Genomic DNA, 27,856 nt, shown 5'->3' on the forward strand with positions numbered 1-27,856 from the left:
CTGGTGAGTAACGCGAGGATGACAAGACTGGTGAGTAACACGAGGATGACAAGACTGGTGAGTAACACGATCCCTGCTGCAGCTCCTCACTTGGCACATGCTTAATATGTTCTGGATCACCACAAATGACCTGTGACAGGTCCCCATCGTAAGTATATGGCAGGTCTCCATCCTATGTGGTAGGTCCCCATCCTATGTGACAGGTCCCCATCTTATGTGACAGGTCCTCATCCTACGTGGCAGGTTCCCATCCTATGTGGCAGGTCCTCATCCTATGTGGCAGGTCCTCATCCTATGTGGCAGGTCCCCATCCTATGTGGCAGGTCCTCATCCTATGTGGCAGGTCCTCATCCTATGTGGCAGGTTCCCATCCTATGTGGCAGGTCCTCATCCTATGTGGCAGGTCCCCATCCTATGTGGCAGGTCCTCATCCTATGTGGCAGGTCCTCATCATATGTGGCAGGTCCCCATCCTATGTGGCAGGTCCCCATCCTATGTGGCAGGTCCTCATCCTATGTGGCAGGTCCCCATCCTATGTGGCAGGTTCCCATCCTATGTGGCAGGTCCTCATCCTATGTGGCAGGTCCTCATCCTATGTGGCAGGTCCTCATCCTATGTGGCAGGTCCTCATCCTATGTGGCAGGTTCCCATCCTATGTGGCAAGTCCTCATCCTATGTGGCAGGTCTCCATCCTATGTGGCAGGTCCCCATCCTATGTGGCAGGTCCCCATCCTATGTGGCAGGTCCCCATCTTATGTGACAGGTCCCCATCTTATGTGACAGGTCCTCATCCTACGCGGCAGGTTTCTATCCTATGTGGCAAGTCCTCATCCTATGTGGCAGGTTCCCATCCTATGTGGCAGGTCCCCATCCTATGTTTCAGGTCCCCATCTTATGTGACAGGTCCCCACCTTAAGTGACAGGTCCTCATCCTACGTGGCAGGTTCCCATCCTATGTGGCAAGTCCTCATCCTATGTGGCAGGTCCCCATCCTATGTGGCAGGTCCCCATCCTATGTGGCAGGTCCCCATCCTATGTGGCAGGTCCCTATCCTACATGACAGGTCCCCATCCTAATTATGTGACAAGTCCCCATACTAACTATGTAGCAGGTTCCCATACTAACTATGTGGCAGGTGCCCCTTGCTCAACAGTTGGCTGATCTCATTTCTCGCTATCTTGTTATCTCGTAATCTTATCAGACATTCCTGTGAGGTAGCAAGCGAGTCATACATTCGTGTTGTGTATGTGGTATCCGCTCGTCCACCACCTGCGAGAGAGGAAGGCCACCACAGCTGATGCTTCCACTGTATACACACTGGCCAGCCATGAACCTTCCACTTGACGCCATCTTGTTTATGGCATGTCTCTCCCTTATGTGTGGAGTTCCTACTGAGGTCGACTGTGCAAGTGAGTACTTCTACCGCTACACAACTATTGTCTTGCTCCCTACATATACATGTCTCGCTCCTTCGACAATACATATACATGTCTTGTTCTCTAGACATACATATACATGTCTTGCTCCCTAGACATGTATATGTATGTCTAGGACCCCTACGGCATATCTGAGGATCCTTGCTGCTCCACAAGGACCCGTACAGTTTACATAAAGATCCTTGCTGCTCCACATGTACCCCTACAGCTTATCTGAGGATCCTTGCCGCTCCACACAGGCCCCTACTGCTTACATGGGGATCCTTGCCGCTCCACACAGGCCCCTACAGCTTATCTGAGGATCCTTGCTGCTCCTCATGATGGACTCCTACATCTTACCTGGGGATCCTTGCTGCTCCACACAGGCCCCTACATCTTACCTGGGGATCCTTGCTGCTCCTCATGGACTCCTACATCTTACCTGGGGATCCTTGCCGCTCCACACAGGCCCCTACAGCTTACCTGGGGATCCTTGCTGCTCCTCATGATGGACTCCTACATCTTACCTGGGGATCCTTGCTGCTCCACACAGGCCCCTACATCTTACCTGGGGATCCTTGCTGCTCCTCATGGACTCCTACATCTTACCTGGGGATCCTTGCTGCTCCACATGGACTCCTACATCTTACCTGGGGATCCTTGCTGCTCCACACAGGCCCCTACATCTTACCTGGGGATCCTTGCTGCTCCTCATGGACTCCTACATCTTACCTGGGGATCCTTGCTGCTCCTCATGGACTCCTACATCTTACCTGGGGATCCTTGCTGCTCCTCATGGACTCCTACATCTTACCTGGGGATCCTTGCTGCTCCTCATGGACTCCTACATCTTACCTGGGGATCCTTGCTGCTCCACACAGGCCCCTACTTCTTACCTGGGGATCCTTGCTCCTCCACATGGACTCCTACATCTTAACTGGGGATCCTTTCTGCTCCACATGGACTCCTACATCTTACCTGGGGATCCCTGCCGCTCCTCATGGACTCCTACATCTTACTTGGGGATCCTTGCTGCTCCTCATGGACTCCTACATCTTACCTGGGGATCCTTGCTCCTCCACACAGGCCCCTACATCTTACCTGGCGATCCTTGCTGCTCCTCATGGACTCGTACATCTTACCTGGGGATCCTTGCTGCTCCACACAGGCCCCTACATCTTACCTGAGGATCCTTGCTGCTCCTCATGGACTCCTACATCTTACCTGGGGATCCTTGCTGCTCCACACAGGCCCCTACATCCTACCTGGGGATCCTTACTGCTCCTCATGGACTCCTACATCTTACCTGGGGATCCTTGCTGCTCCACACAGGCCCCTACATCTTACCTGGGGATCCTTGCTGCTCCTCATGGACTCCTACATCTTACCTGGGGATCCTTGCTGCTCCACATGGACTCCTACAGCTTACATGGGGATCCTTGCTGCTCCTCATGGACTCCTACATCTTACCTGGGGATCCTTGCTGCTCCACATGGACTCCTACAGCTTACATGGGGATCCTTGCTGCTAGCACCACATGGACTCCTACAGCTTACATGGGGATCCTTGCGGCTCCCTAAGGACCCCTACAGCTTACCTGGGATCCTTGCCGCTCCACACGAAACCTTACAGCTTACCTGGAGATCCCTGCTGCTCCATACAAACCCCTACAAATTACATGGGGATCCTCGCTGCTCCACTCGATCCCAGTGTCCACACTGTTGATCTCTGAGAAACTTGAAGGGTTTGATCAGGATCTCCCTTACTCTTCTCTCTTCCAAGGTGGGTAGAGTTAAAGCCTCTGTCCATTTCCTGTATCTTACCTCTCTGTACCATCTTTGTTGCCTTCCTTTGGACCTTCTCTATGAACTCTTTGTGCCTCTTGTTGACCAAACCTACGAGGGATAATCTTAAGTTTGGCTTATGTGAATAGCTTGCTAAATATTTCCTTATCCATATACTTGAAAGCTAGCATCCTGATATTTGCCAGCTGATAATTTGTCTCCCTAACTATTCTCCTCATACGGGACTTTTGCAATATGTAAGTGATGATGTCAACTCCCAAGTCCTGAAACTTAATTCCAGCTACATAATACTGAATCCCTCTTTCGCTTTATCCCATCTTCGTTATTGGTTTGGGTTGAATTTCATCTATTATCTTTTAGAGCAACTTGGGAGTCTGTCTAGGTTGTAAACATGCTCCACGCTTTACCCAACTTTTTTCAGGTACAAAGAGTCCATGCGTCATGCAAGTCATTTATGTATATCAAGAAGAGTGATGGCCCCACAACCGAACCCCGTGGCACTCTGCTGGTCACCTTAACCCATTAAGAAAAGATTTCTCCAACATGTGTACTTTCCTTCCATCTTCTGATATAATGGTCAATCCATCGACGAATTTGGCCCATTATTCCTGCCAGGTGATACAGCTTCTTGATGACCCTGCCGTGCAATACAGTCATATGCTTTTGGGCAGTTCACATACATACAGTTCAAACAGCCTTCCCTTGTGTCCCCAACTGAGTATACTCTGGTACAACTGTGAGAGAGTACTTACATATGACGTCCTTCCCCGAAGACCATCTTCATGTATCTCTCAGGTAATCTCTTCTCCTGAGAGAGTACTTACATATGACGTCCTTCCTCGAAGACCATCTTCATGTATCTCTCAGGTAATCTCTCCTCCTGAGAGAGTACTTACATATGACGTCCTTCCTCGAAGACCATCTTCATGTATCTCTCAGGTAATCTCTCCTCCTGAGAGAGTACTTACATATGACGTCCTTCCCCGAAGACCATCTTCATGTATCTCTCAGGTAATCTCTCCTCCTGAGAGAGTACTTACATATGACATCCTTCCTCGAAGACCATCTTCATGTATCTCTCAGGTAATCTCTCCTCCTGAGAGAGTACTTACATATGACGTCCTTCCCCGAAGACCATCTTCATGTATCTCTCAGGTAATCTCTCCTCCTGAGAGAGTACTTACATATGACGTCCTTCCCCGAAGACCATCTTCATGTATCTCTCAGGTAATCTCTTCTCCTGAGAGAGTACTTACATATGACGTCCTTCCTCGAAGACCATCTTCATGTATCTCTCAGGTAATCTCTCCTCCTGAGAGAGTACTTACATATGACATCCTTCCCCGAAGACCATCTTCATGTATCTCTCAGGTAATCTCTTCTCCTGAGAGAGTACTTACATATGACATCCTTCCTCGAAGACCATCTTCATGTATCTCTCAGGTAATCTCTCCTCCTGAGAGAGTACTTACATATGACGTCCTTCCCCGAAGACCATCTTCATGTATCTCTCAGGTAATCTCTCCTCCTGAGAGAGTACTTACATATGACGTCCTTCCTCGAAGACCATCTTCATGTATCTTTCAGGTAATCTCTCCTCCTGAGAGAGTACTTACATATGACGTCCTTCCTCGAAGACCATCTTCATGTATCTCTCAGGTAATCTCTCCTCCTGAGAGAGTACTTACATATGACATCCTTCCTTGAAGACCATCTTCATGTATCTCTCAGGTAATCTCTCCTCCTGAGAGAGTACTTACATATGATGTCCTTCCTCGAAGACCATCTTCATGTATCTCTCAGGTAATCTCTTCTCTTGAAAGGGTCCTTTGACATCCTTCCCCTAAAACTATCCTCCTGTCTCTCATGAATCTCTCCTCAGTACAAAATCATCCACTTGCTTGCCTAAAATATTTTCCATAACCTTACACAACAATCGTTTGTGAGACGGTATATATATATATATAGTGCGTGGCCCCTTCCTGTGTCTGCCTTTCATATATATTGTGTGTACACAGATGATCCCTCCCAAGTGTACTACATATATACTGGTATACTGTGTGTATGTGTGTACATAGATGATTCCTCCCAAGTGTACTACATATATACTGGTATACTGTGTGTACATAGATGATTCCTCCCAAGTGTACTACATATATACTGGTATACTGTGTGTACATAGATGATTCCTCTCAAGTGTACTACATATATACTGGTATACTGTGTGTACACAGATGATCCCTCCCAAGTGTACTACATATATACTGGTATACTGTGTGTATGTGTGTACACAGATGATTCCTCCCAAGTGTACTACATATATACTGGTATACTGTGTGTATGTGTGTACATAGATGATTCCTCCCAAGTGTACTACATATATACTGGTATACTGTGTGTACATAGATGATTCCTCCCAAGTGTACTACATATATACTGGTATACTGTGTGTACATAGATGATTCCTCTCAAGTGTACTACATACATGACAAAGTCAGACCAGTGTGGAAGATGGAGCAAAGTAAGACAGTCAGGTGAGATGGGTTGGTGTTAGCAATAATGGCATCCATAGTGGGATGATGATATATATTTGATAAATGACATATTTGAGTAAAGTTGTGGTGTAGCATTACAGGTAGAGTCGGGCCTTTGTGAAATTCATGTCCAAGAAGGTGTCTTGGGAAATAACCAGATCGTGTAGCAACCATAATGGACGGAAATTATTTTTTAATTTGTATCTAATTTCATAAGAAATCTTTCCATACTGTCATCTGCTGCAGATAAATGAGATTCAAAAACAAAACTCAGATGGTGTCAAGCATACATCATAATGCTATGCCCTGAATAAATTTTCTGCTTCTCAGTTAATGAGTTTAAATATTGTAGTCTTTGATGAGCTACAGTGATGTTGCACTGTAGAACGATAGATTGGCAGTGTACAGTGGAATACCACACCACTCAGCCTTAGCATTTTTCCTCTTCATACCTCCCATACTGCAGGCAAAACCTTCCTGCTCAACAATAACATATTTTCCAAAACTGTATTACCCCAACATCAAGCAATATCTGTTCTCCCAAAGAAATGGATGAATTATTGGTAACTGTGTTGTTTGTTACTTGTCATGCATCTAACAACTTCCTCAGCATGTTTACAGACAGGAGTAACTTCTTACACTATACATTATTCTTATGATTCAAAGATATGTCTCATCCAGAATGAAATCCTTCCAATTAGTCCCAGACTAAAATACGTACTAAGCCAACTCTAAGAGCCTGTGTCCATGATAGGCTTCCTGTTGCTAACAAAAACTGAATAAATCTTTGTTTACTTATTACAGTTGATATCTAACAATGAAGCCTGTTGTCACCACAGGTGCTGCCCTCCAGTGCTACAACTTCACCTGGCCTGGGGTCAATGAGACGATACACTGTGAGGACAAGAAGGAAGATGCAAATGGAGACACACAGCCTTGCATCTACCCACTCGTCTACACAAGTCAGAAGAAATTGTATATTCTCACTAATGTATAGAACTTTTTTGTATCTTATATCTTTCTTTCTGATTCCATATCACTCCAGCATATATGAATTCTTAATGAGAAATGAAATGATCAATCATCGGCTAACAATCTGTTTCATTTTGGTGATGATATCCAATACATGCACATTAACGATCAAGAGCCTCACTCTTCATACTAAGTGTGTCTATATGTACATATATGTGTATGTGAATGGATGAGCCATTCTTCTTGTTCTCTGCGCTACCTTGCTGATGCAGGAAACAGTGATTAAGTATGATAATAAAAAAAAATAATGTATATACACTGCAATTTGGATTAGGTATGCACTTGATGTTCTTTGTGTTTGGACAACAAATGAAAATTCACAAATATTTCTCCCCTTACTTAGCAATTTAGTACCTTCCATCAAATTTACTGTAGAAAATGAAAATAATGGTGTGTTACCATTTTTAGATTGCATGATCCATAGGCAAGGAAACAAGTTTAAGTTTAGCATATACAGAAAACCTACCAATGTATGCTTATATATCCATTATTACTCATCTCAACATGACAGTTAAATTATCATTTCAATCTATGTTCCTTAGGGCATTACATATTTCCAGTCCAAAGTATATTGATGATGAGTCTGAGAAGATATATTCTATTGGATCTAAGTTAAAGTACCCTATATCTTTCATTGATAAATCCCTTAAGTTAGCAAAGAAATCATTTTATAGAGTTGAGCCTAAATCTCCCACTGACACCAAGAATCTTTTAGTTCTTCCTTTTAATAATAATTTTACTTTAGTTCCCATGTTGCTTAAATCCTAACGTAAATGTAGCCTTCAGCAACAATAATACTATAAAGAATATCTTAATCTATTTCCCTGCAAAAATTGTCCAAATGCCTCTCTCTTCTCTTTCACTAATAATCTTACTTCTTCATCCCACCACTCACCACCCTTTCTAATCTGCTCACCTCCCATGCTTCTCATGCCACAAGCATCTTTTGTGCAAGCCATCACTGCTTCCCTATTTTAAATACATCCCATTCCTCCCTACTCCCCTTACATCCTTTGCTCTCACCTTTTTCCATTCTGCACTCAGTCTCTCCTGGTAATTCCTTGCACAAGTCTCCTTCCCAAGCTCACTTACTCTCACCTCTCTCTTCACCCCAACATTCGCTCTCTTCTTTTCTGAATACCTCTACATATCTTCACCCTCACCTCCACAAGATAATGATTAGACATCCCTCCAGTTGCCCCCTCAGCACATTAACATCCAAAAGTCTCTTTTTCAAGCGCCTGTCAATTAACATATAATCCAATAACGCTCTCTGACCATCTCTGCTACTTACATACATATACTTATATATATCTCTCTTTTTGAACCAGGTATTCCCAATAACCAGTCCTTTTTCAGCACACAAACCTACAATCTCTTCACCATTTGCATTTACAACACAGAACACCCCATTTACACCAATTATACCTTTAACTGCCACATTACTCACCATTACATTCAAATCACCCATCACTATAACCCAGTCTCGTGCATCATAGCTGCTAACACACTCACTCAGCTGCTCCCAAAACACTTGCCTCTCATGATCTTTCTCCTCATGACCAGGTGCATAGGCACCAATAATCACCTATTTCTCTTCATCCACTTTCAGTTTTACCCATATCATTCTAGAGCTTCCTTTCTTACACTCTTTCACATACTCCCACAACTCCTGCTTCAAGAGTAGTGCTACTCCTTCCTTTGCTCTTGTCCTCTCACCAACCCCTGACTTTACTCCCAAGACATTCCCAAACCACTCTTCCTCTTTACCCTTGAGCACGATATTGCTCAGAGCCAAAACATCCAGGTTCCTTTCCTCAAACATACTACCTATCTCTCCTTTTTTCTCACCTTGGTTACATCCATACACATTTAGACACCCCAATCTGAGCCTTCCAGGAGGATGAGCACTCCCTGCATGACCTTCTGTTCCCCCTTTTAAGCAATCACATGTTTACCAAATGGCGTCCTAGCTATGTCTCTTCGTTATATATCAGCTGACATATATTTCTTTCTTGTATCTCCCCTGATGATGTGATTATTACACAAAAGTGCACTTGGAAACGTATCCTGTTTCATTTTCCCCATGGACTCATAGGAATATATATACATATTTTATCTATTTTCTTTTTATTTTGCTTTGTCGCTGTCTCCCGCGTTTGCGAGGTAGCGCAAGGAAACAGATGAAAGAAATGGCCAAACCCATCTCCATACACATGTATATACACACACGTCCACACACACAAATATACATACCTATACATCTCAATGTACACATATATATACACACACAGACACATACATATATACCCATGCACACAATTTACACTGTCTGCCTTTATTCATTCCCATTGCCACCTCGCCACACATGGAATACCATCCCCCTCCCCCCTCATGTGTGTGGGGTAGCGCTAGGAAAAGACAACAAAGGCCTCATTCATTCACACTCAGACTCTAGCTGTCATGCAATAATGCCCGAAACCACAGCTCCCTTTCCACATCCAGGCCCCACACAGCTTCCCATGGTTTACCCCAGATGCTTCACATGCCCTGATTCAATCCACTGACAGCAGGTCAACCCTGGTATACCACATCGATCCAATTCACTCTATTCCTTGCCTGCCTTTCACCCTCCTGCATGTTCAGGCCCCGATCACTCAAAATCTTTTCTACTCCATCTTTCCACCTCCAATTTGGTCTCCCACTTCTCCTCGTTCCCTCCACCTCTGACACATATATCCTCTTGGTTAATCTTTCCTCACTCATTCTCTCCATGTGACCAAACCATTTCAAAACACCCTCTTCTGCTCTCTCAACCATGCTCTTTTTATTTCCACACATCTCTCTTACCCTTACATTACTTACTCGATCAAACCACCTCACACCACACATTGTCCTCAAACATCTCATTTCCAGCACATCCACCCTCCTGCGCACAACTCTATCCATAGCCCACGCCTCGCAACCATACAACATTGTTGGAACCACTATTCCTTCAAACATACCCATTTTTGCTTTCCGAGATAATGTTCTCGACTTCCACACATTCTTCAAGGCTCCCAGGATTTTCGCCCCCTCCCCCACCCTATGATTCACTTCCGCTTCCATGGTTCCATCCATACATATACATTATATATATATATATACATAATATACATAATATACATACATACAGAGGTATAAGTTTGTTGAGTATTCCTGGTAAATTATATGGGAGGGTATTGATTGAGAGGGTGAAGGCATGTACAGAGCATCAGATTGGGGAAGAGCAGTGTGGTTTCAGAAGTGGTAGAGGATGTGTGGATCAGGTGTTTGCTTTGAAGAATGTATGTGAGAAATACTTAGAAAAGCAAAGGGATTTGTATGTAGCATTTATGGATCTGGAGAAGGCATATGATAGAGTTGATAGAGATGCTCTGTGGAAGGTATTAAGAATATATGGTGTGGGTGGCAAGTTGTTAGAAGCAGTGAAAAGTTTTCATCGAGGATGTAAGGCATGTGTACGTGTAGGAAGAGAGGAAAGTGATTGGTTCTCAGTGAATGTAGGTTTGCGGCAGGGGTGTGTGATGTCTCCATGGTTGTTTAATTTGTTTATGGATGGGGTTGTTAGGGAGGTGAATGCAAGAGTTTTGGAAAGAGGGGCAAGAATGAAGTCTGTTGTGGATGAGAGAGCTTGGGAAGTGAGTCGGTTGTTGTTCGCTGATGATACAGCGCTGGTGGCTGATTCATGTGAGAAACTGCAGAAGTTGGTGACTGAGTTTGGTAAAGTGTGTGAAAGAAGAAAGTTAAGAGTAAATGTGAATAAGAGCAAGGTTATTAGGTACAGTAGGGTTGAGGGTCAAGTCAATTGGGAGGTAAGTTTGAATGGAGAAAAACTGGAGGAAGTAAAGTGTTTTAGATATCTCGGAGTGGATCTGGCAGCGGATGGAACCATTCTTTTAAGAATGTGTGGAAATCGAGAACATTATCTCGGAAAGCAAAAATGGGTATGTTTGAAGGAATAGTGGTTCCAACAATGTTGTATGGTTGCGAGGCGTGGGCTATGGATAGAGTTGTGCGCAGGAGTGTGGATGTGCTGGAAATGAGATGTTTGAGGACAATGTGTGGTGTGAGGTGGTTTGATCGAGTAAGTAAAGTAAGGGTAAGAGAGATGTGTGGAAATAAAAAGAGCATGGTTGAGAGAGCAGAAGACGGTGTTTTGAAATGGTTTGGGCACATGGAGAGAATGAGTGAGGAAAGATTGACCAAGAGGATATATGTGTCAGAGATGGAGGGAACGAGGAGAAGTGGGAGACCAAATTGGAGGTGGAAAGATGGAGTGAAAAAGATTTTGAGTGATCGGGGCCTGAACATGCAGGAGGGTGAAAGGCGGGCAAGGAATAGAGTGAATTGGATCGATGTGGTATACCGGGGTTGACGTGCTGTCAGTGGATTGAATCAGGGCATGTGAAGCGTGTGGGGTAAACCATGGAAAGCTGTGTGGGGCCTGGATGTGGAAAGGGAGCTGTGGTTTCGGGCAGTATTGCATGACAGCTAGGGACTGAGTGTGAACGAATGAGGCCTTTGTTGTCTTTTCCTAGCGCTACCCCACACACATGAGGGGGGAGGGGGATGGTATTCCATGTGTGGCGAGGTGGCAATGGGAATGAATAAAAACAGACAGTGTGAATTGTGTGCATGGGTATATATGTATGTGTCTGTGTGTGTATATATATGTGTACATTGAAATGTATAGGTATGTATATTTGTGTGTGTGGACGTGTGTGTATATACATGTGTATGGGGGTGGGTTGAGCCATTTCTTTCGTCTGTTTCCTTGCGCTACCTCGCAAACGCGGGAGACAGCGACAAAGCAAATTAAATAGATAAAATATATACATATATGAGAAGTGTGGGAGATGGGAGATGTATAAAAGAAAGAGGCAGGAGGTCAAGAAAAAGGTACAAGAGGTGAAAAAGAGGGCAAATGAGAGTTGGGGTGAGAGAGTATCATTAAATTTTAGGGAGAATAAAAAGATGTTTTGGAAGGAGGTAAACAAAGTGCGTAAGACATGGGAGCAAATGGGAACTTAAGTGAAAGGGGCTAATGGGGAGGTGATAACAAGTAATGGTGATGTGAGAAGGAGATGGAGTGAATATTTTGAAGGTTTGTTGAATGTGTTTGATGATAAAGATGCAGATATAGGGTGTTTTGGTCGAGGTGGTGTGCAAAGTGAGAGGGTTAGGGAAAATGATTTGGTAAACAGAGAAGAGGTAGTAAAAGCTTTGCGGAAGATGAAAGCCGGCAAGGCAGCGGGTTTGGATGATATTGCAGTAGAATTTATTGAAAAAGGGGGTGACTGTGTTGTTGACTGGTTGGTAAGGTTATTTAATGTATGTATGTCTCATGGTGAGGTGCCTGAGGATTGGCGGAATGCTTGCATAGTGCCATTGTACAAAGGCAAAGGGGATAAGAGTGAGTGCTCAAATTACAGAGGTATAAGTTTATTGAGTATTCCTGGGAAATTATGTGGGAGGGTATTGATTGAGAGGGTGAAGGCATGTACAGAGCATCAGATTGGGGAAGAGCAGTGTGGTTTCAGAAATGGTAGAGGATGTGTGGATCAGGTGTTTGCTTGAAGAATGTATGTGAGAAATACTTAGAAAAGCAAATGGATTTGTATGTAGCATTTATGGATCTGGAGAAGGCATATGATAGAGTTGATAGAGATGCTCTGTGGAAGATATTAAGAATATATGGTGTGGGAGGCAAGTTGTTAGAAGCAGTGAAAAGATTTTATCGAGGCTGTAAGGCATGTGTACGTGTAGGAAGAGAGGAAAGTGATTGGTTCTCAGTGAATGTAAGTTTGCGGCAGGGGTGTGTGATGTCTCCATGGTTATTTAATTTGTTTATGGATGGGGTTGTTAGGGAGGTAAATGCAAGAGTTTTGGAAAGAGGGGCAAGTATGCAGTCTGTTGTGGATGAGAGAGCTTGGGAAGTGAGTCAGTTGTTATTCGCTGATGATACAGCACTGGTGGCTGATTTGTGTGAGAAACTGCAGAAGCTGGTGACTGAGTTTGGTAAAGTGTGTGAAAGAAGAAAGTTAAGAGTAAATGTGAATAAGAGCAAGGTTATTAGGTCCAGTAGGGTTGAGGGACAAGTCAACTGGGAGGTAAGTTTGAATGGAGAAAAGCTGTAGGAAGTAAAGTGTTTTAGATATCTGGGAGTGGATTTGGCAGCGGATGGAACAATGGAAGTGGAAGTGAATCATAGGGTGGGGGAGGGGGTGAAAATTCTGGGAGCCTTGAAGAATGTGTGCAAGTCGAGAACATTATCTCGGAAAGCAAAAATGGGTATGTTTGAAGGAATAGTGGTTCCAGCAATGTTATATGGTTGCGAGGCATGGGCTATGGATAGAGTTGTGCAGAGGAGGGGTGGATGTGCTGGAAATGAGATGTTTGAGGACAATATGTGGTGTGAGATGGTTTGATCGAGTAAGTACTAATAGGGTAAGAGAGATGTAATAAAAAGAGTGTGGTTCAGAGAGCAGAAGAGGGTGTTTTGAAATGGTATGGTCACATGGAGAGAATGAATGAGGAAAGATTGACCAAGAGGATATATGTGTCAGAGGTGGAGGGAACGAGGAGAATTGGGAGACCAAACTGGAGGTGGAAGGATGGAGTGAAAAAGATTTTGAGTGATCGGGGCCTGAACATGCAGGAGGGTGAAAGGAGTGCAAGGAATAGAGTGAATTGGAATGATGTGGTATACCAGGGTCGACGTGCAGTTAATGGATTGAACCAGGGCATGTGAAGCATCTGGGGTAAACCATGGAAAGTTCTGTGGGGCCTGGGTGTGGAAAGGGAGCTGTGGTTTCGGTGCATTATTACATGACAGCTAGAGACTGAGTGTGAACGAATGTGGCATTTGTTGTCTTTTCCTAGCACTACCTGACACACATTTGGGGGAGGGGGTTGTTATTTCATGTGTGGCGGGGTGGTGATGGGAATGAATAAGGGTAGACAGTATGAATCATGTACATGGGTATATATGTATATGTCTGTGTGTGTATATATATGTATACGTTGAGATGTATAGGTATGTATATTTGCATGCGTGGACATGTATGTATATACATGTATATGTGGGTGGGTTGGGCCATTTCTTTCATCTATTTCCTTGCGCTACTCGTTAGTGCGGGAGACAGCGACAAAGGAAAATAGAAATAAATAAATGAATAAAAATATATTATTATATTATTATTTTGCTTTGTCGCTGTCTCCCGCATTAGCGAGGTAGCACAAGGAAACAGATGAAAGAATGGCCCAACCCACCCACATACACATGTATATACATACACGTCCACACACGCAAATATACATACCTATACATCTCAACGTATACATATATATACACACACAGACACATACATACATACACATGTACATAATTCATACTGTCTGCCTTTATTCATTCCCATCACCACCCTGCCACTCATGAAATAACCCCCCCTCCCCCTTCATGTGTGCGAGGTAGCGCTAGGAAGACAACAAAGACCCCATTCGTTCACACTCATTCTCTAGCTGTCATGCAATAATGCACAGCTCCCTTTCCACATCCAGGCCCCACAGAACTTTCCATGGTTTACCCCAGATGCTTCACATGCCCTGGTTCAATCCATTGACAGCACATCAACCCCGGTATTCCACGTTGTTCCAATTCACTCTATTCCTAGCACGCCTTTCACCCTCCTGCATGTTCAGGCCCTGATCACTCAAAATCTTTTTCACTCCATCTTTCCACCTCCAATTTGGTCTCCCACTTCTCCTCATTCCCTCCACCTCTGACACATATATCCTCTTGGTCAATCTTTCCTCACTCATTCTCTCCATGTGACCAAACCATTTCAAAACACCCTCTTCTGCTCTCTGAACCACACTCCTTCTATTACCACACATCTCTCCTACCTATTATTACTTACTCGATCAAACCATCTCACACCACATATTGTCCTCAAACATCTCATTTCCAGCACATCCGTCCTCCTCCGCACAACTTTATCCATTGCCCACACCTCACAACCATACAACATTGTTGGAACCACTATTCCTTCAAACATACCCATTTTTTGCTTTCCGAGATAATGTTCTCGACTTCCACACATTCTTCAAGGCTCCCAGAATTTTCGCCCCCTCCCCCACCCTATGATTCACTTCCGCTTCCATTGTTCCATCCGCTGCCAAATCCACTCCCAGATATCTAAAACACTTCACTTCCTCCAGTTTTTATCCATTCAAACTTACCTCCCAATTGACTTGTCCCTCAACCCTACTGTACCTACTAACCTTGTTAGGGAGGTGAATGCAAGAGTTTTGGAAAGAGGGTCAAGTATGCAGTCTGTTGTGAATGAGAGAGCTTGGGAAGTGAGTCAGTTGTTGTTTGCTGATGATACAGCGCTGGTGGCTGATTCGGGTGAGAAACTGCAGAAGCTGGTGACTGAGTTTGGTAAAGTGTGCGAAAGAAGAAAGCTGAGAGTAAATGTGAATCAGAGCAAGGTTATTAGGTCTAGTAGGGTTGAGGAACAAGTCAATTGGGAGGTAAGTCTGAATGGAGAAAAACTGGAGGAAGTGAAGCATTTTAGGTATATGTAAGTATGGAAAAGAAAAGAAGATTAAGGGACAGCATAGTCCTCCTAACCCTGACCTATGCAGCTGAAAAATGGATACAGAATGAGGCACAGAGGTCAAGAATCCAGGGTGTGGAAGAGAGCTATTTGAGAAGAGCATGTGGTGTGACTAGATATAATGAAGAAAGAAATAAAAGGGTGTATTAGAGATGTGTTGTGGCAGGAAATGCAAAAGGAATGAATTGTGGAGTGGTAAAATGGGTGAAACATAATACTTTGAGGTGGTTTGGGCAATAGAAAGAATGCAAGACTGGAAGTTTACAAGGAAAGTGTGTGATGGTACAATTATGGGAGTTGGTGTGAGGGAAAGACCACCTGTGATATGGGCAAATACGGTGGAAGAATACTGGAGGGAGAGATGAAACAAAGGAAGAATGCATGGAATGGTGTGTGCGAAGGAGGCATGTCAGAACAAGGATAAGTGGAGAATTTTGTCGTGACCACCCCTTGATTGGAGTTCCCTGAGGGAACAGGCATCAGAAATATAGAAAGACTGAAATAGGGAAATAAAGCCAGATAGATGTGGTAGAGGAATAAACCTGATAAATGTGGTAAGGGAAATAAAGGCAAGTTTATATAGGTAAGATAAACCAAGAGTGGATGGAGAGTAAAGCCACTCTGGTATTAGTCTGAAATTAGGTAAAATAAAGTCACTTAAGATGAAAAGGAAGGGTAATGCAAGGCTATACATTTAAATAAAGGAATCATGACAGGACATTGTTAGTCCATGGAAACATATGGTCAGACTGATGATGGTTATTGTAAAATAATGCCAGGTTGCTGGCAGTGTAGTGCTGGGTTTAAGGGTTGACAGTGACCATAATGCCAAGTGGCAAAACCAGTCCTGGATCAAAGGCATGCAAAGGCAGGATGGTTATGAGCAGGAAAGTAAAACCACACAGTTGTTAGACTGACAGAGTATATAGTCAAATTATTGGAGGTGGGGAGTGTAAAGCCAGAAAGATAGGGCATGCAAGAGGATAAACCATTAATATTTGTGTGTATGAATAAAATACATGTTAATGTTAACACTGAGTTCAGATGTCTAGTAAATATGAGTGATGAGAGCAGCCACACAGGTGTAGCTTTAACATTCCTGTACCTGCTGGCCGGGCGATTGGCTCCCATACCACTCACATTCTTACTGGCTGGTCGACTGGCTCACATACCTGTTGGCTGGTTGACTGGCTTCTGTACCACTCGCACACCTGTTGGCTGGTTGACTGGCTTCTGTACCACTTGCACACCTGTTGGCTGGTTGACTGGCTCCCAAACCATTCACATACCTGCTGGTTGGTCGACTGGCTCACATACCTGCAGGCTGGTTGACTGGCTCACATACGTGCTGGCTGGTTGACTGGCTCCCATACCACTCACACACCTGCTGGTTGGTCAACTGGCTCATATACCTGCTGGCTGGTCGACTGGCTCACATACCTGGTGGCTGGTCGACTGGCTCACATACCTGGTGGCTGGTTGACTGGTTCTCATACCTGGTTGCTGGTTGACTGGCTCACATACCTGCTAGCTGGTCGACTGGTTCCCATACCTGCTGGCTGGTCCACTGGCTCACATACCTACTGGCTGGTCGACTGGCTCAACTACCTGGTGGCTGGTTGACTGGCTCCCATACTACTCACACACCTGCTGGCTGGTCGACTGGCTCCTGTACCACTCACACACCTGCTGACTGGACAACTGGCTCCTGTACCACTCACACACCTGCTGGCTGGTCAACTGCTTCCCGTTCCACTCACACACCTGCTGGCTGGTCAACTAGCTCCTGTACCACTCACACTTCCACTGGCTGGTCAACTGGCTCCTGTAACACTCGCACACCTGCTGGCTGGCTGACTGCTTCCTGTTCCACTCACACACCTGCTGGCTGGTCGACTGGCTCCCATTCCACTTACGCACCTGCCGGTTGGTCAACTGGCTCCCATACCACTCACACATCTGCTGGCTGATTGACTGCCTTCTGTTCCACTCACAAACCTGCTGGCTGGTCGCCTGGCTTCCATTCCACTCACACACCTTCTGGCTGGTACTCCCATACCACTCACACACCTGCTGGCTGGTGCTCCCATACCACTAACACACCTGCTGGCTGGGCAACTGCCTCCCATACCACTCACATACCTGCTGGCTAATTGACTGGAACCCATATCACTCACACACCTGCTGGCTGGTCAACTGGCTCCCATACCACTCACACACCTGCTGGCTGCTCAGTTGCCTCTCATATCTGCTGGCTGGTTTACTGGTGCCCGTACCACACACATACCTGCTGGCTGGTCAACTGGCTCCCATATCACTCACACACCTGCTGGCTGGTCGATTGGCTCCCATACCACTCACACCTGCTGGCTGGTCAGCTAGCTTCCCTACCACACACCTGCTGGCTGGTTGACTGGCTCCCCTATCACACACACACACCTGTTGGTTCTCATCAATCATAACATTATCCTAGTTACCATGATATAGTGCACGTTGTGCGTGATGATGTAAGTAACAGTGTAACATGTTACCAACAGTTCCCTACTATAGTCCACCCAACATCTCCGAGTTGAACAAGTTTTGTGACCAACATGACTGTCCTCGCTACAGATGTCAAGAGAAGGGCAAACAGTGTATCCGCTGGAGCTGGTATGATGTCAATGGTACGTTCCTTTATCCTAAGTGCACTATGTATTTCCATGTGTCTTGTCTTAATCCTAACTGGCCCCATGTGTCCTGCATTCAGTCCAACACTGGCTCCATGTGTCTAGTCTTTAGCTTATCCTGGCCCAATATGCTTGTTCTAGGGCCTATAACAGCCTGAAGTATTCTTTGATTTATATCATTATAATCTAATTTATAAAGCTTTCAAAATTATCTGATAATTGATGGTAACCTTTTCCTGTTGGGCTTGACTGACCTGTCTTGCTCAACACTGGCATGTCTTAACCTTGACTGAACCTGTCCTTCAAAGTGGATCTTCAAGTATGATGTCACATACTGAATACTGATATTGTACCATTATCAGATCTTGTTAGTGATGTCACCATATGAAGGTGAAGCCTTTACCAGGTTTTTCTGATGATCTCACATCATGAGGTCTTGTTCTTGATGTCATGTTGTGAATGTTGAAGACTACTTCATCTGGTTAAGCCATATGATAAGAGGCAAAGTTAAGCTAAGACAAATGTTTTTGATTAAAGACTATAGCTGAAAAAGGGAAAGGCACCTAGAGTGGATGGAATTACAGCTGAAATGCTGAAGTATGGGGAAGAAAGCGTAACAGGGTGGATACATCTGATATTCAATTTAGCATCGAAACATATGGTTGTGCCTGAGGATTGGGTGAAAACTATTACTGTCCTTTATTCAAAAGAAAAGTTGTTAAGGATGTTTTTAGCAATTATAGGGGAATAAGTCTGTTAAGTATACAAGGAAAAGTATCTTTTATTCTTTATTTTGCTTTGTCACTGTCTCCCACGTTAGCGACGTAGCGCAAGGAAACAGACGAAAGAATGGCCCAACCCACCCACATACACATGTATATACATACACGTCCACACACGCAAATATACATACCTATACATCTCAACATATACATATATATACACACACAGACATATACGTATATACACATGTACATAATTCATACTGTCTGCCTTTATTCATTCCCATCGCAACCTCGCCACACATGTAATAACAACCCCCTCCCCCCTCATGTGTGCGAGGTAGTGCTAGGAAAAGACAGTAAAGGCCCCATTCGTTCACACTCAGTCTCTAGCTGTCATGTAATAATGCACCGAAACCACAGCTCCCTTTCCACATCCATGCCCCACAGAACTTTCCATGGTTTACCCCAGACGCTTCACATGCCCTGGTTCAATCCATTGACAGCATGTTGGCCCCGGTATACCACATCGTTCCAATTCACTCTATTCCTTGCACGCCTTTCACCCTCCTACATGTTCAGGCCCCGATCACTCAAAATCTTTTTCACTCAATCTTTCCACCTCCAATTTGGTCTCCCACTTCTCCTCGTTCCCTCCACCTCTGACACATATATCCTCTTTGTCAATCTTTCCTCACTCATTCTCTCCATGTGACCAAACCATTTCAAAACATCCTCTTCTGCTCTCTCAACCACACTCTTTTTATTACCACACATCTCTCTCACCCTATTATTACTTACTCGATCAAACCACCTCACACCACATATTGTCCTCAATCATCTCATTTCCAGCACATCCACCCTCCTGCGCACAACTTTATCCATAGCCCATGCCTCGCAACCATACAACATTGTTGGAACCACTATTCCTTCAAACATACCTATTCTTGCTTTCCGAGATAATGTTCTCGACTTCCACACACTCTTCAACGCTCCCAGAATTTTCACCCCCTCCCCCACCCTATGATTCACTTCCGCTTCCATTGTTCCATCCGCTGCCAAATCCACTCCCAGATATCTAAAACACTTCACTTCCTCCAGTTTTTCTACATTTAAACTTACCTTCCAATTGACTTGACCCTCAACCCTACTGTACCTAATAACCTTGCTCTTATTCACATTTACTCTTAACTTTCTTCTTTCACACACTTTACCAAACTCAGTCACCAGCTTCTGCAGTTTCTCACATGAATCAGCCACCAGTGCTGCATCATCAGCGAACAACAACTGACTCACTTCCCAAGCTCTCTCATCCACAACAGACTGCATACTTGCCCCTCTTTCCAAAACTCTTGCATTCACCTCCCTAACAACCCCATCCATAAACAAATTAAGCAACCAATGAGGCATGACATACCCCTGCCGCAAACCTACATTCACTGAGAACCAATCACTTTCCTCTCTTCCTACACGTACACATGCCTTACATCCTTGATAGAAACTTTTCACTGCTTCTGACAACTTGCCTCCCACACCATATCTTCTTAATACCTTCCACAGAGCATCTCTATCAACTCTATCATATGCCTTCTCCAGATCCATAAATGCTACATACGAATCCATTTGCTTTTCTAAGTATTTCTCACATACATTCTTCAAAGCAAACACCTGATCCACACATCCTCTACCACTTCTGAAACCACACTGCTCTTCCCCAATCTGATGCTCTGTACATGCCTTCACCCTCTCAATCAATACCCTCCCATATAATTTCCCAGGAATACTCAACAAACTTATACCTCTGTAATTTGAGCACTCACCTTTGTCCCCTTTGCCTTTGTACAATGGCACTATGCAAGCATTCCGCCAATCCTCAGGCACCTCACCATGAGTCATACATACATTAAATAACCTTACCAACCAGTCAACAATACAGTCACCCCCTTTCTTAATAAATTCCACTGCAATACCATCCAAACCCGCTGCCTTGCCGGCTTTCATCTTCCACAAAGCACAAGGAAAAGTGTATGTATTAATATTAATGACAAGAGTGATGGAAGTGATTGAATGCATAAAAAGTGAAGAGCAAGGGGGTTTTAGAAAAGGTTAAGATGTGTGGATCAGATTTTTGTAATAAAGATGACCATGGAAAAGTATTTAGCCAAAGGTAAGAAATTGTATGCAGCTTCTATGGATCTGGAGAAAGTCAAGTGGAATGCTTTGTGGGATGTGTTAAGGATATATGGTATGAAAGAACAAATGTGGGATGGTGTGAAAGCCTTCTATAGAGGAACAAATGTGCAAGAGTGGATGGAGAGCTGAGCAAAAGTTCTGAGATACAAGTAGCTGTGAGGCAGGGCTGTGTTTTGTCACTATGGCTTTTTAAGGTACAATATAAATGGATGAACAGACAAAAGAGATGAAAGCAAAACTGGGGAAAAGGGATGCAGAGATGGAGTGTGGCGGTGAGATATGGTGGCTAGTGGCAAGCCTGTTTGCGAATGATACTGTGCCATTTGCCTAGAGTGAAAAGGAGTGGAAGGTTGTAAGCATATTCTGTGATGTGTGTAAGCATAGGCAATTGAAGGGAAATGCAAGTAAAAGTTAAGTAATGGTGTATGAAAGGAAACAGAGTGAAGGTAATGATTGTGTAAAACCATATAGAATGAAAGAAGAAAGTCTGCTAAACTGTGCTTTGGGTATGAGGGAAGAAAGAATGGAAGCGAGAGAATTCAAATATTTAGGAGCTGTCTTGGGTAAGTTTGGTGATATGGAGGGAGAGATATGGGAGATAGCAGTACAGGGTAAAAGAGTCATTGCATCCCTTAATAGAACAATGAAGGGTAGAGGTGTAAGTATCGACGTGAAGGGAAGATTAAAGGACAGCACAGTCCTCCTAACCCTGGAATGAGGCACACAGGTCAAGAATCCAGGCTGTGGAAATGAGCTACTTGAGAAGAGCATGTGTAAATAGATGGAATGAAGAAAGAAATAAAAGTTGTATGAGAGATATGGTATGGCAGGGAATGCAAAGAGAATGAATTGTGGAGTGGTAGAATGGGTGAAATATAATACTTTGAGGTGGTTTGTGCATATGGAAAGAATGCAAAAGTGGGAGTTTACAAGAAGAGTGTGTGACAGTACAATTAAAGGGGTTGGTGTGAGAGGAAGACCACCTGTGACATGGGCAAATAGGTTGGAGGAATACTGAAGAGAGAGATGAAACAGAGGAAGAATGCATGGAATGGTGCATGCGAGGGAGGCATGTAAGAATGGGGATAAGTGGAGTCTCTTTTGTCATGGCCACCCATTGATGGGAGTTCCCAAGGGGAACGAGAGTTAGAGATATATATAAATAGCTTTATTCTGGTCCCCTTCATCTTCCTACCTTTATTCCTCTCTGCGCCACCAGCCTTACTTTACAGTTCTCCATCACCAGCTTGGCATTATCCCCCTCCAAGCCACCAGCTGGTTTTATATCCTCCCCACTTCCAGCTTAGCTTCAGTCTCCTTGCCGTCACCACTCTTTTTTTCTTTCTTCTCATCACCAACATGAATTAAACCATCCATACCCCTTTCCTGACTTTATCCCCACTCGCATCACTAGCTGGTTTTATCCCGTCCACACCACCAACCTGGCTTTATCTTCCCAGTTCAACCACCAACCTGTCTTCATCCCTGTCATTCCCATATCAGTTTTGCTGGTCCTTTCTCCTCCATCAAAATGCCTATATCTCCTTCACTAAATCTCTCACCTACCTCTATTCTCATTTTCTCCTCTACCGTATAGGATTTATATACCTTCAAATCATCAGTTTCCCTTCGTTTCTTCTCTTAACAAAAAGTTTAGTTTTATTCCTTCTCTATCAGCTTTACATCTTCTGTTGTAGCAACAAAAAAGTTTATAACCCTCCCCCCTCCTACATCACCAGAAGCCTATATTTAATGTTCTGTACAACAAACCAGACTTTATCCTCTCATGTGATCATCAGTTTAGCTTTACTCCTCATTCTACAACCATTATGGATTTTAATTTTGTTCAATATCAGTCTTGACTTTACACCTTCCCACAACCAGAGGTTCTACCTTATTCATCTCAAACCCAAGCCTGATTTCAAACCCATTTCTTGGCCTTATCCCCTCACTGTGACCAGTTCGTTGTTTTCCCTTATATAGACTCCAAATTGGCTTTTATCCTACTTGCTACATTGTCAGTCTAACTTTATGCTCCTTAACTTCACACTCCACTTATACGGTTTTATATTCCGAAGCCTAACACCAGTTAGGTGTTTATTGCCTTGTCATCACAATAAATCTGTCTTTATCGTTTCTCTCACCACCCTCCTGGCTTCATCTTCCTCCATTCATCACCAACCAGGCTGTACCACCACCATCCAATTGGCTTTACCTGCCTCCCCTTATCACCAGCCATACGTAGTAAACCACCATCCACCTGGCATTAATTGCTTCCTCTTATAACCAGCCAGGCTCTACTACCATCATCCATCTGGCTTTCTCTGCCTCCCCTCATAACTAGCCAGGCTGTGCTACTGCCATCCACCAGCTTTATCTGCCTCCCATCACCAGCTTGTTTGTGCTATCACCACCCACCCGGCTTTATCTACCTTCCCTCATCACCAGCCAGGCTTTAACACCATCCACCTGGCTTTCTTTGCCTCTCCTTCCTCCACCCCAACACATTATTTCCTGTTGTTTCCCACAGACCGTTTAACCAACTACTCCCTGTTTTGTGGCACACTGGCTGACCAGACCAACCCTGACAACCCGGTGTCCATGACAGAAGGCTGCTGGAAGATGAGGATGGGAACCTTCATGAAGGAAGTTTGTGTCTGCAACACCATCTTTTGCAACCACTCCCCTGGGTCACCCTTTGTTCTCACATTCATGTTTCTCCTTCCTCTACTGGCACAGCTCCTGCTTGTATACTCCTACAACATTTCGTAACTAATTCCTTCCTTACATATGTGCAACTTTCAACTAGTCTTGCTTACATCTTTCTATCCATTGATTTGGAAACTAATTAGTTCTGATAACTGAAGTCTTCCCTCCTCCTAGCACAGTCCTTCACCCACAACTACCCCTCACTACTGCAGCCATCTAATAAGCTCATTAGCCAAACCAGTCAAAGTCATTAATTAAGCTTAGTCCAGGTGAAACTAGTGGTGCTGCCACCTGCACATCTGTTTTCCTACTCATTGCAGCTGCTTACTTGAACATTGTTTACAATTCTGTTAACATTAGCATGTCTGGTACTATTGTCTGGTACTATCTCTGTGTCTCTGGATGTTCTCTTACAGTTCTTTGTGTTTCTAAGTGCAGTGACCAAATTTGAGAAGTACATTCTAATTCTAGTTTATTGTATGATATGAGCAGCTTTCTGAATATATCATCAAATACCCTTATCCATATCAGAACATTAGGTACCCTTATCCATATCAAAACATTAGGTAGACACATTAGTTAGAAAAAATCAATAAGCACATTAGGTAGGAGCCTCTGGAAACAGTGCTAGAGTTGCCCTCTGCCGGTGGCCTGTTAAGTGTAAGGCACTAAAGACTAAGAAGCAGTACTAGAGTTCACCAGTTATGGAAACTCTCTTGCCATGGCCACCCCCTTGAAGGAGTTCCCAGAGGAACAGGTGTCAGAGATATAGATAGATAGATAGATAGATAGCTATATACTTGAATGTTATTCTCGTATTTGCCAGCAGACAGTCTCTCCTCAACTCATCTAAGGTGGCACTCTGGTGATAGGTTGGGGAGAACATATACTCCCCAAGTCATTTGCCCACAAATTCTGGCAGCTTATTTCCTGATTGATGATATTCATATCAAGGCCTTCTTTCACTATCTCATTACCTTGCATTTACTTGGGTTGAATTTCATCAACCAGGTTTTGGAGCATGTCTCAGTCCCCTTGTAGGTGGATGCAATCCTCCTCACTTTTTACCTCCCTCATGATTGACATCATCCACAAACATATTAGGCTGGCATCTAATCCTTCCAGCAAGACATTCACATTGATCAAGTAAAGCAATGGTTCCAGATTGGAACCATGTGGCATACACCACTGGTGACCCCAAGACATTTTGAAAAGGTTTCCCTAACATGCATCCTTTGTTCCCTTCCACAAGGATGATCTTCTATCTGCTGCAATAGTCTCCCCCTTTTTCCTACCTGAAGATCCAACTTCTTTACCAACCTCCTATGTAGTACAGTGTCAAACACTTTATAATGGTCCACATACGAAGAAATCCACCAAGCTTCTCTTTTGTCTTCAGAAGAGCTCATCGACTCACAGAAATCTAAGAGTTCTGTTCACACGTAATCTCTCTGACATCATATCTCTCACGTAGGAAGTTTCTCCTTTAGAGGATTTTCTTTATTTAAGGCTCCAGTCATGGACAAAAATCCACATCAAGGCTGTGCCTTAAATGAAGTAAGAGAGAATTATGTTATGAAACGGAAAAAGAAAAGACAAGGGAGAGGATTCATGAATTTTGGAGGAAGTTAAAACCTGTCTTTTAAAATGTGCCACATCATAGTTATTGGGAAAGACATGAACAGGTAGAGTTTCAAAGCTTCAATGTGTAGGGAGAAAAGCATTTATCAAACGGCCCACCTTCGAGTTGCCAATGGCTACACAGTAATCATGCGATACAGCAGCTTGCCAAGTACTGCATGGACTACCTAGTGGTGTGGGCACACAAGCAGCCAGCTCTTGGGAGCAAAAACAAAAGAAATACGTATAAAAGAAGGAAAGCAAACAAACACTGTGGTGTAGGGCAAGAGGGTAAAGTTTGGATGTAAGCCTGGGACAGTTTATAAGTCGGACTGCTTTCGACTCAACTCTGTCAAGTAAGGATGCAAAGCTAGAATCACCCCAGATGTTTGAGCAGTACTACATAAAAGGATAAATCAATCCTTTGTGTACACAGAGCAACTATTCAAAAGAAAAGAAGTTTCGACATCTAAACAGGACACCCAGTTTCTTAAGAGGCAGACTTTGCTCTCTGATTATCTTGTCCAACACTTTAGAGACTATGCTAGTCTGAGAGACCAATCTAAAGTTAAGAGCATTCTTCTAGTCTTTTGTGTTCAAGGTAATGCTGGCAGATGTAGAAGTTAATGTCTAAAAGTTTGACTGTGCAGAAAATTTCAGCTAAAACTGTAATACCATTTTCCATTGAAGTGAAATATCCAACATCAATGCATCCTGATGATAAATATGTAAAAAAAAAGGCATGTATAGTAACTGATATATGGCAATATAACAACAACAACACAATGTTCAAGTCATGAGACAAATGTTCCTGGTCATGTCCATAAATATTACTAAAAAATAACAATCTATATTTAGAATTGCTTATTATTTTCCTGCTTATTACACAAAAACCATGATTCTAACATCTTGAAATATAACTAAAAATTGATCAAATTATGTTGGTAAACATCTTCAGACAGGTAAAGTAAACATGAATAATAATACAGTAAACAGTATCAAAATTCTTTCATGCAAAGAAATTCTGTAGTCTGCAGATATTCTCATCTACACTTATAGTCTGTTCCATGCTATTATATGATTTCAGAGCAATGTTAAGTGATATTATCTGAATACACTCTGATGTGAAAGCCCTGCTAAGAATTTTTTTTATGCAACAGCAGTGGGAACTTAACATGCCCAAAAGTATGTTCTCCTTTTCTGTAACATCATTTTCTTTTTCTTAATGGTTACTTCAATGGGGACAACCTAAAAGATGGAGACCAAATAATTTCATTTAATTCTGAAGTGATTTCTGCATCATCAAGCTCTTTCGATGCTGTCCTTGCAGAAGTTTTCAGCACACTGGTTTGCATCAAGGTCCAAATCCAACACATAATCATGATATTAACTTTTTTAGTATCATCAAGTTTTCTAGTTCACTTTCTCTTGCACCAAGTATCTTTCTAGAAACTAGAATTTCTAATAAGCTTTCTTTCACTTTTCTCTCATCTCACTACCATATCTGATCCAAGATCAGAAAGCTAAGGTTCCACCTAGATTTCCCACTCATCAAAGACTCTAATATTCTTGAAGGTGGAGTTGTCAGGATTGAAGCCACTTATTGTTGGATGTCCATAGCCCACGTAGCAGAAAAGATGAAAGCTGTAGCAACAAAAGAATCATTGTGGTGCATGCAAGAACATAAATAATTTTTTGTGAAATGGTGGTAATCAAATACGAATATTTATACTCATTTATTATACTTTGTTGCTGTCTCCCGCATTAGCGAGGTAGTACAAGGAAACAGACGAAAGAATGGCCCAACCCACCCACATACACATGTATATACATACACGTCCACACACAGCATATATACATATCTATACATCTCAACGTACACACACACACACACACACACACACACATATATATCTTTTCTTTCTTTCAAAATGTTCGCCATTTCCCGCATCAGCGAGGTAGCGTTAAGAACAGAGGACTGGGCCTCTGAGGGAACATCCTCACTTGGCCCCCTTCTCTGTTCCTTTTTTTGGGAAAAAAAAAAAACAAACAAGAGGGGAGGATTTCCAGCCCCCCGCTCCCTCCCCTTTTAGTCGCCTTCTACGACACACAGGGAATACGTGGGAAGTATTCTTTCTCCCCTATCCCCAGGGATATATATATATATATATATATATATATATATATATTTTTTTGCCGCTGTCTCCCGCGTTTGCGAGGTAGCGCAAGGAAACAGACGAAAGAAATGGCCCAACCCACCCCCATACACATGTATATACATCCATCCACACATGCAAATATACATACCTTCACAGCTTTCCATGGTTTACCCCAGACCTTTCACATGCCCTGATTCAATCCACTGACAGCACGTCAACCCCAGTATACCACATCGATCCAATTCACTCTATTCCTTGCCCTCCTTTCACCCTCCTGCATGTTCAGGCCCCGATCACAAAAAATCTTTTTCACTCCATCTTTCCACCTCCAATTTGGT

General features: G+C 43.5%; 2 protein-coding genes across 3 annotated transcripts in view; one reads left to right on the forward strand and one right to left on the reverse strand.

Moving 5' to 3' along the window:
* The first annotated feature begins 1,219 nt into the window (after window positions 1–1,219).
* Window positions 1,220–26,219, forward strand: LOC139753119 (uncharacterized). 2 transcript variants are annotated; one of them, XM_071669214.1, is made up of 5 exons: window positions 1,220–1,409; window positions 3,642–3,835; window positions 6,594–6,729; window positions 17,987–18,112; window positions 23,561–26,219. In XM_071669214.1, the coding sequence occupies exons 2-5, from the start codon at window positions 3,764–3,766 to the stop codon at window positions 23,800–23,802; spliced, it is 576 nt and encodes a 191-aa protein (XP_071525315.1). In that variant the 5' UTR covers window positions 1,220–1,409; window positions 3,642–3,763; the 3' UTR covers window positions 23,803–26,219. The 2 variants fall into 2 exon arrangements, with proteins under 2 accessions (XP_071525315.1, XP_071525314.1); XM_071669213.1 differs by lacking the exon at window positions 3,642–3,835 and having other exon boundaries at window positions 1,226–1,409; window positions 6,594–6,716.
* The window catches only part of LOC139753120 (protein O-mannosyl-transferase 2-like), a 177,992-nt gene continuing 176,344 nt past the window's right edge, over window positions 26,209–27,856 (reverse strand). Inside the window, exon 20 of the mRNA XM_071669215.1 lies at window positions 26,209–27,003. Coding sequence (XP_071525316.1) covers window positions 26,895–27,003 — 109 coding nt within the window. The 3' untranslated portion in view covers window positions 26,209–26,894. The remainder of the gene's footprint in view (window positions 27,004–27,856) is intronic.

Source organism: Panulirus ornatus, chromosome 14, assembly GCF_036320965.1.
Source record: "Panulirus ornatus isolate Po-2019 chromosome 14, ASM3632096v1, whole genome shotgun sequence".
NCBI lineage: Eukaryota > Metazoa > Arthropoda > Malacostraca > Decapoda > Palinuridae > Panulirus > Panulirus ornatus.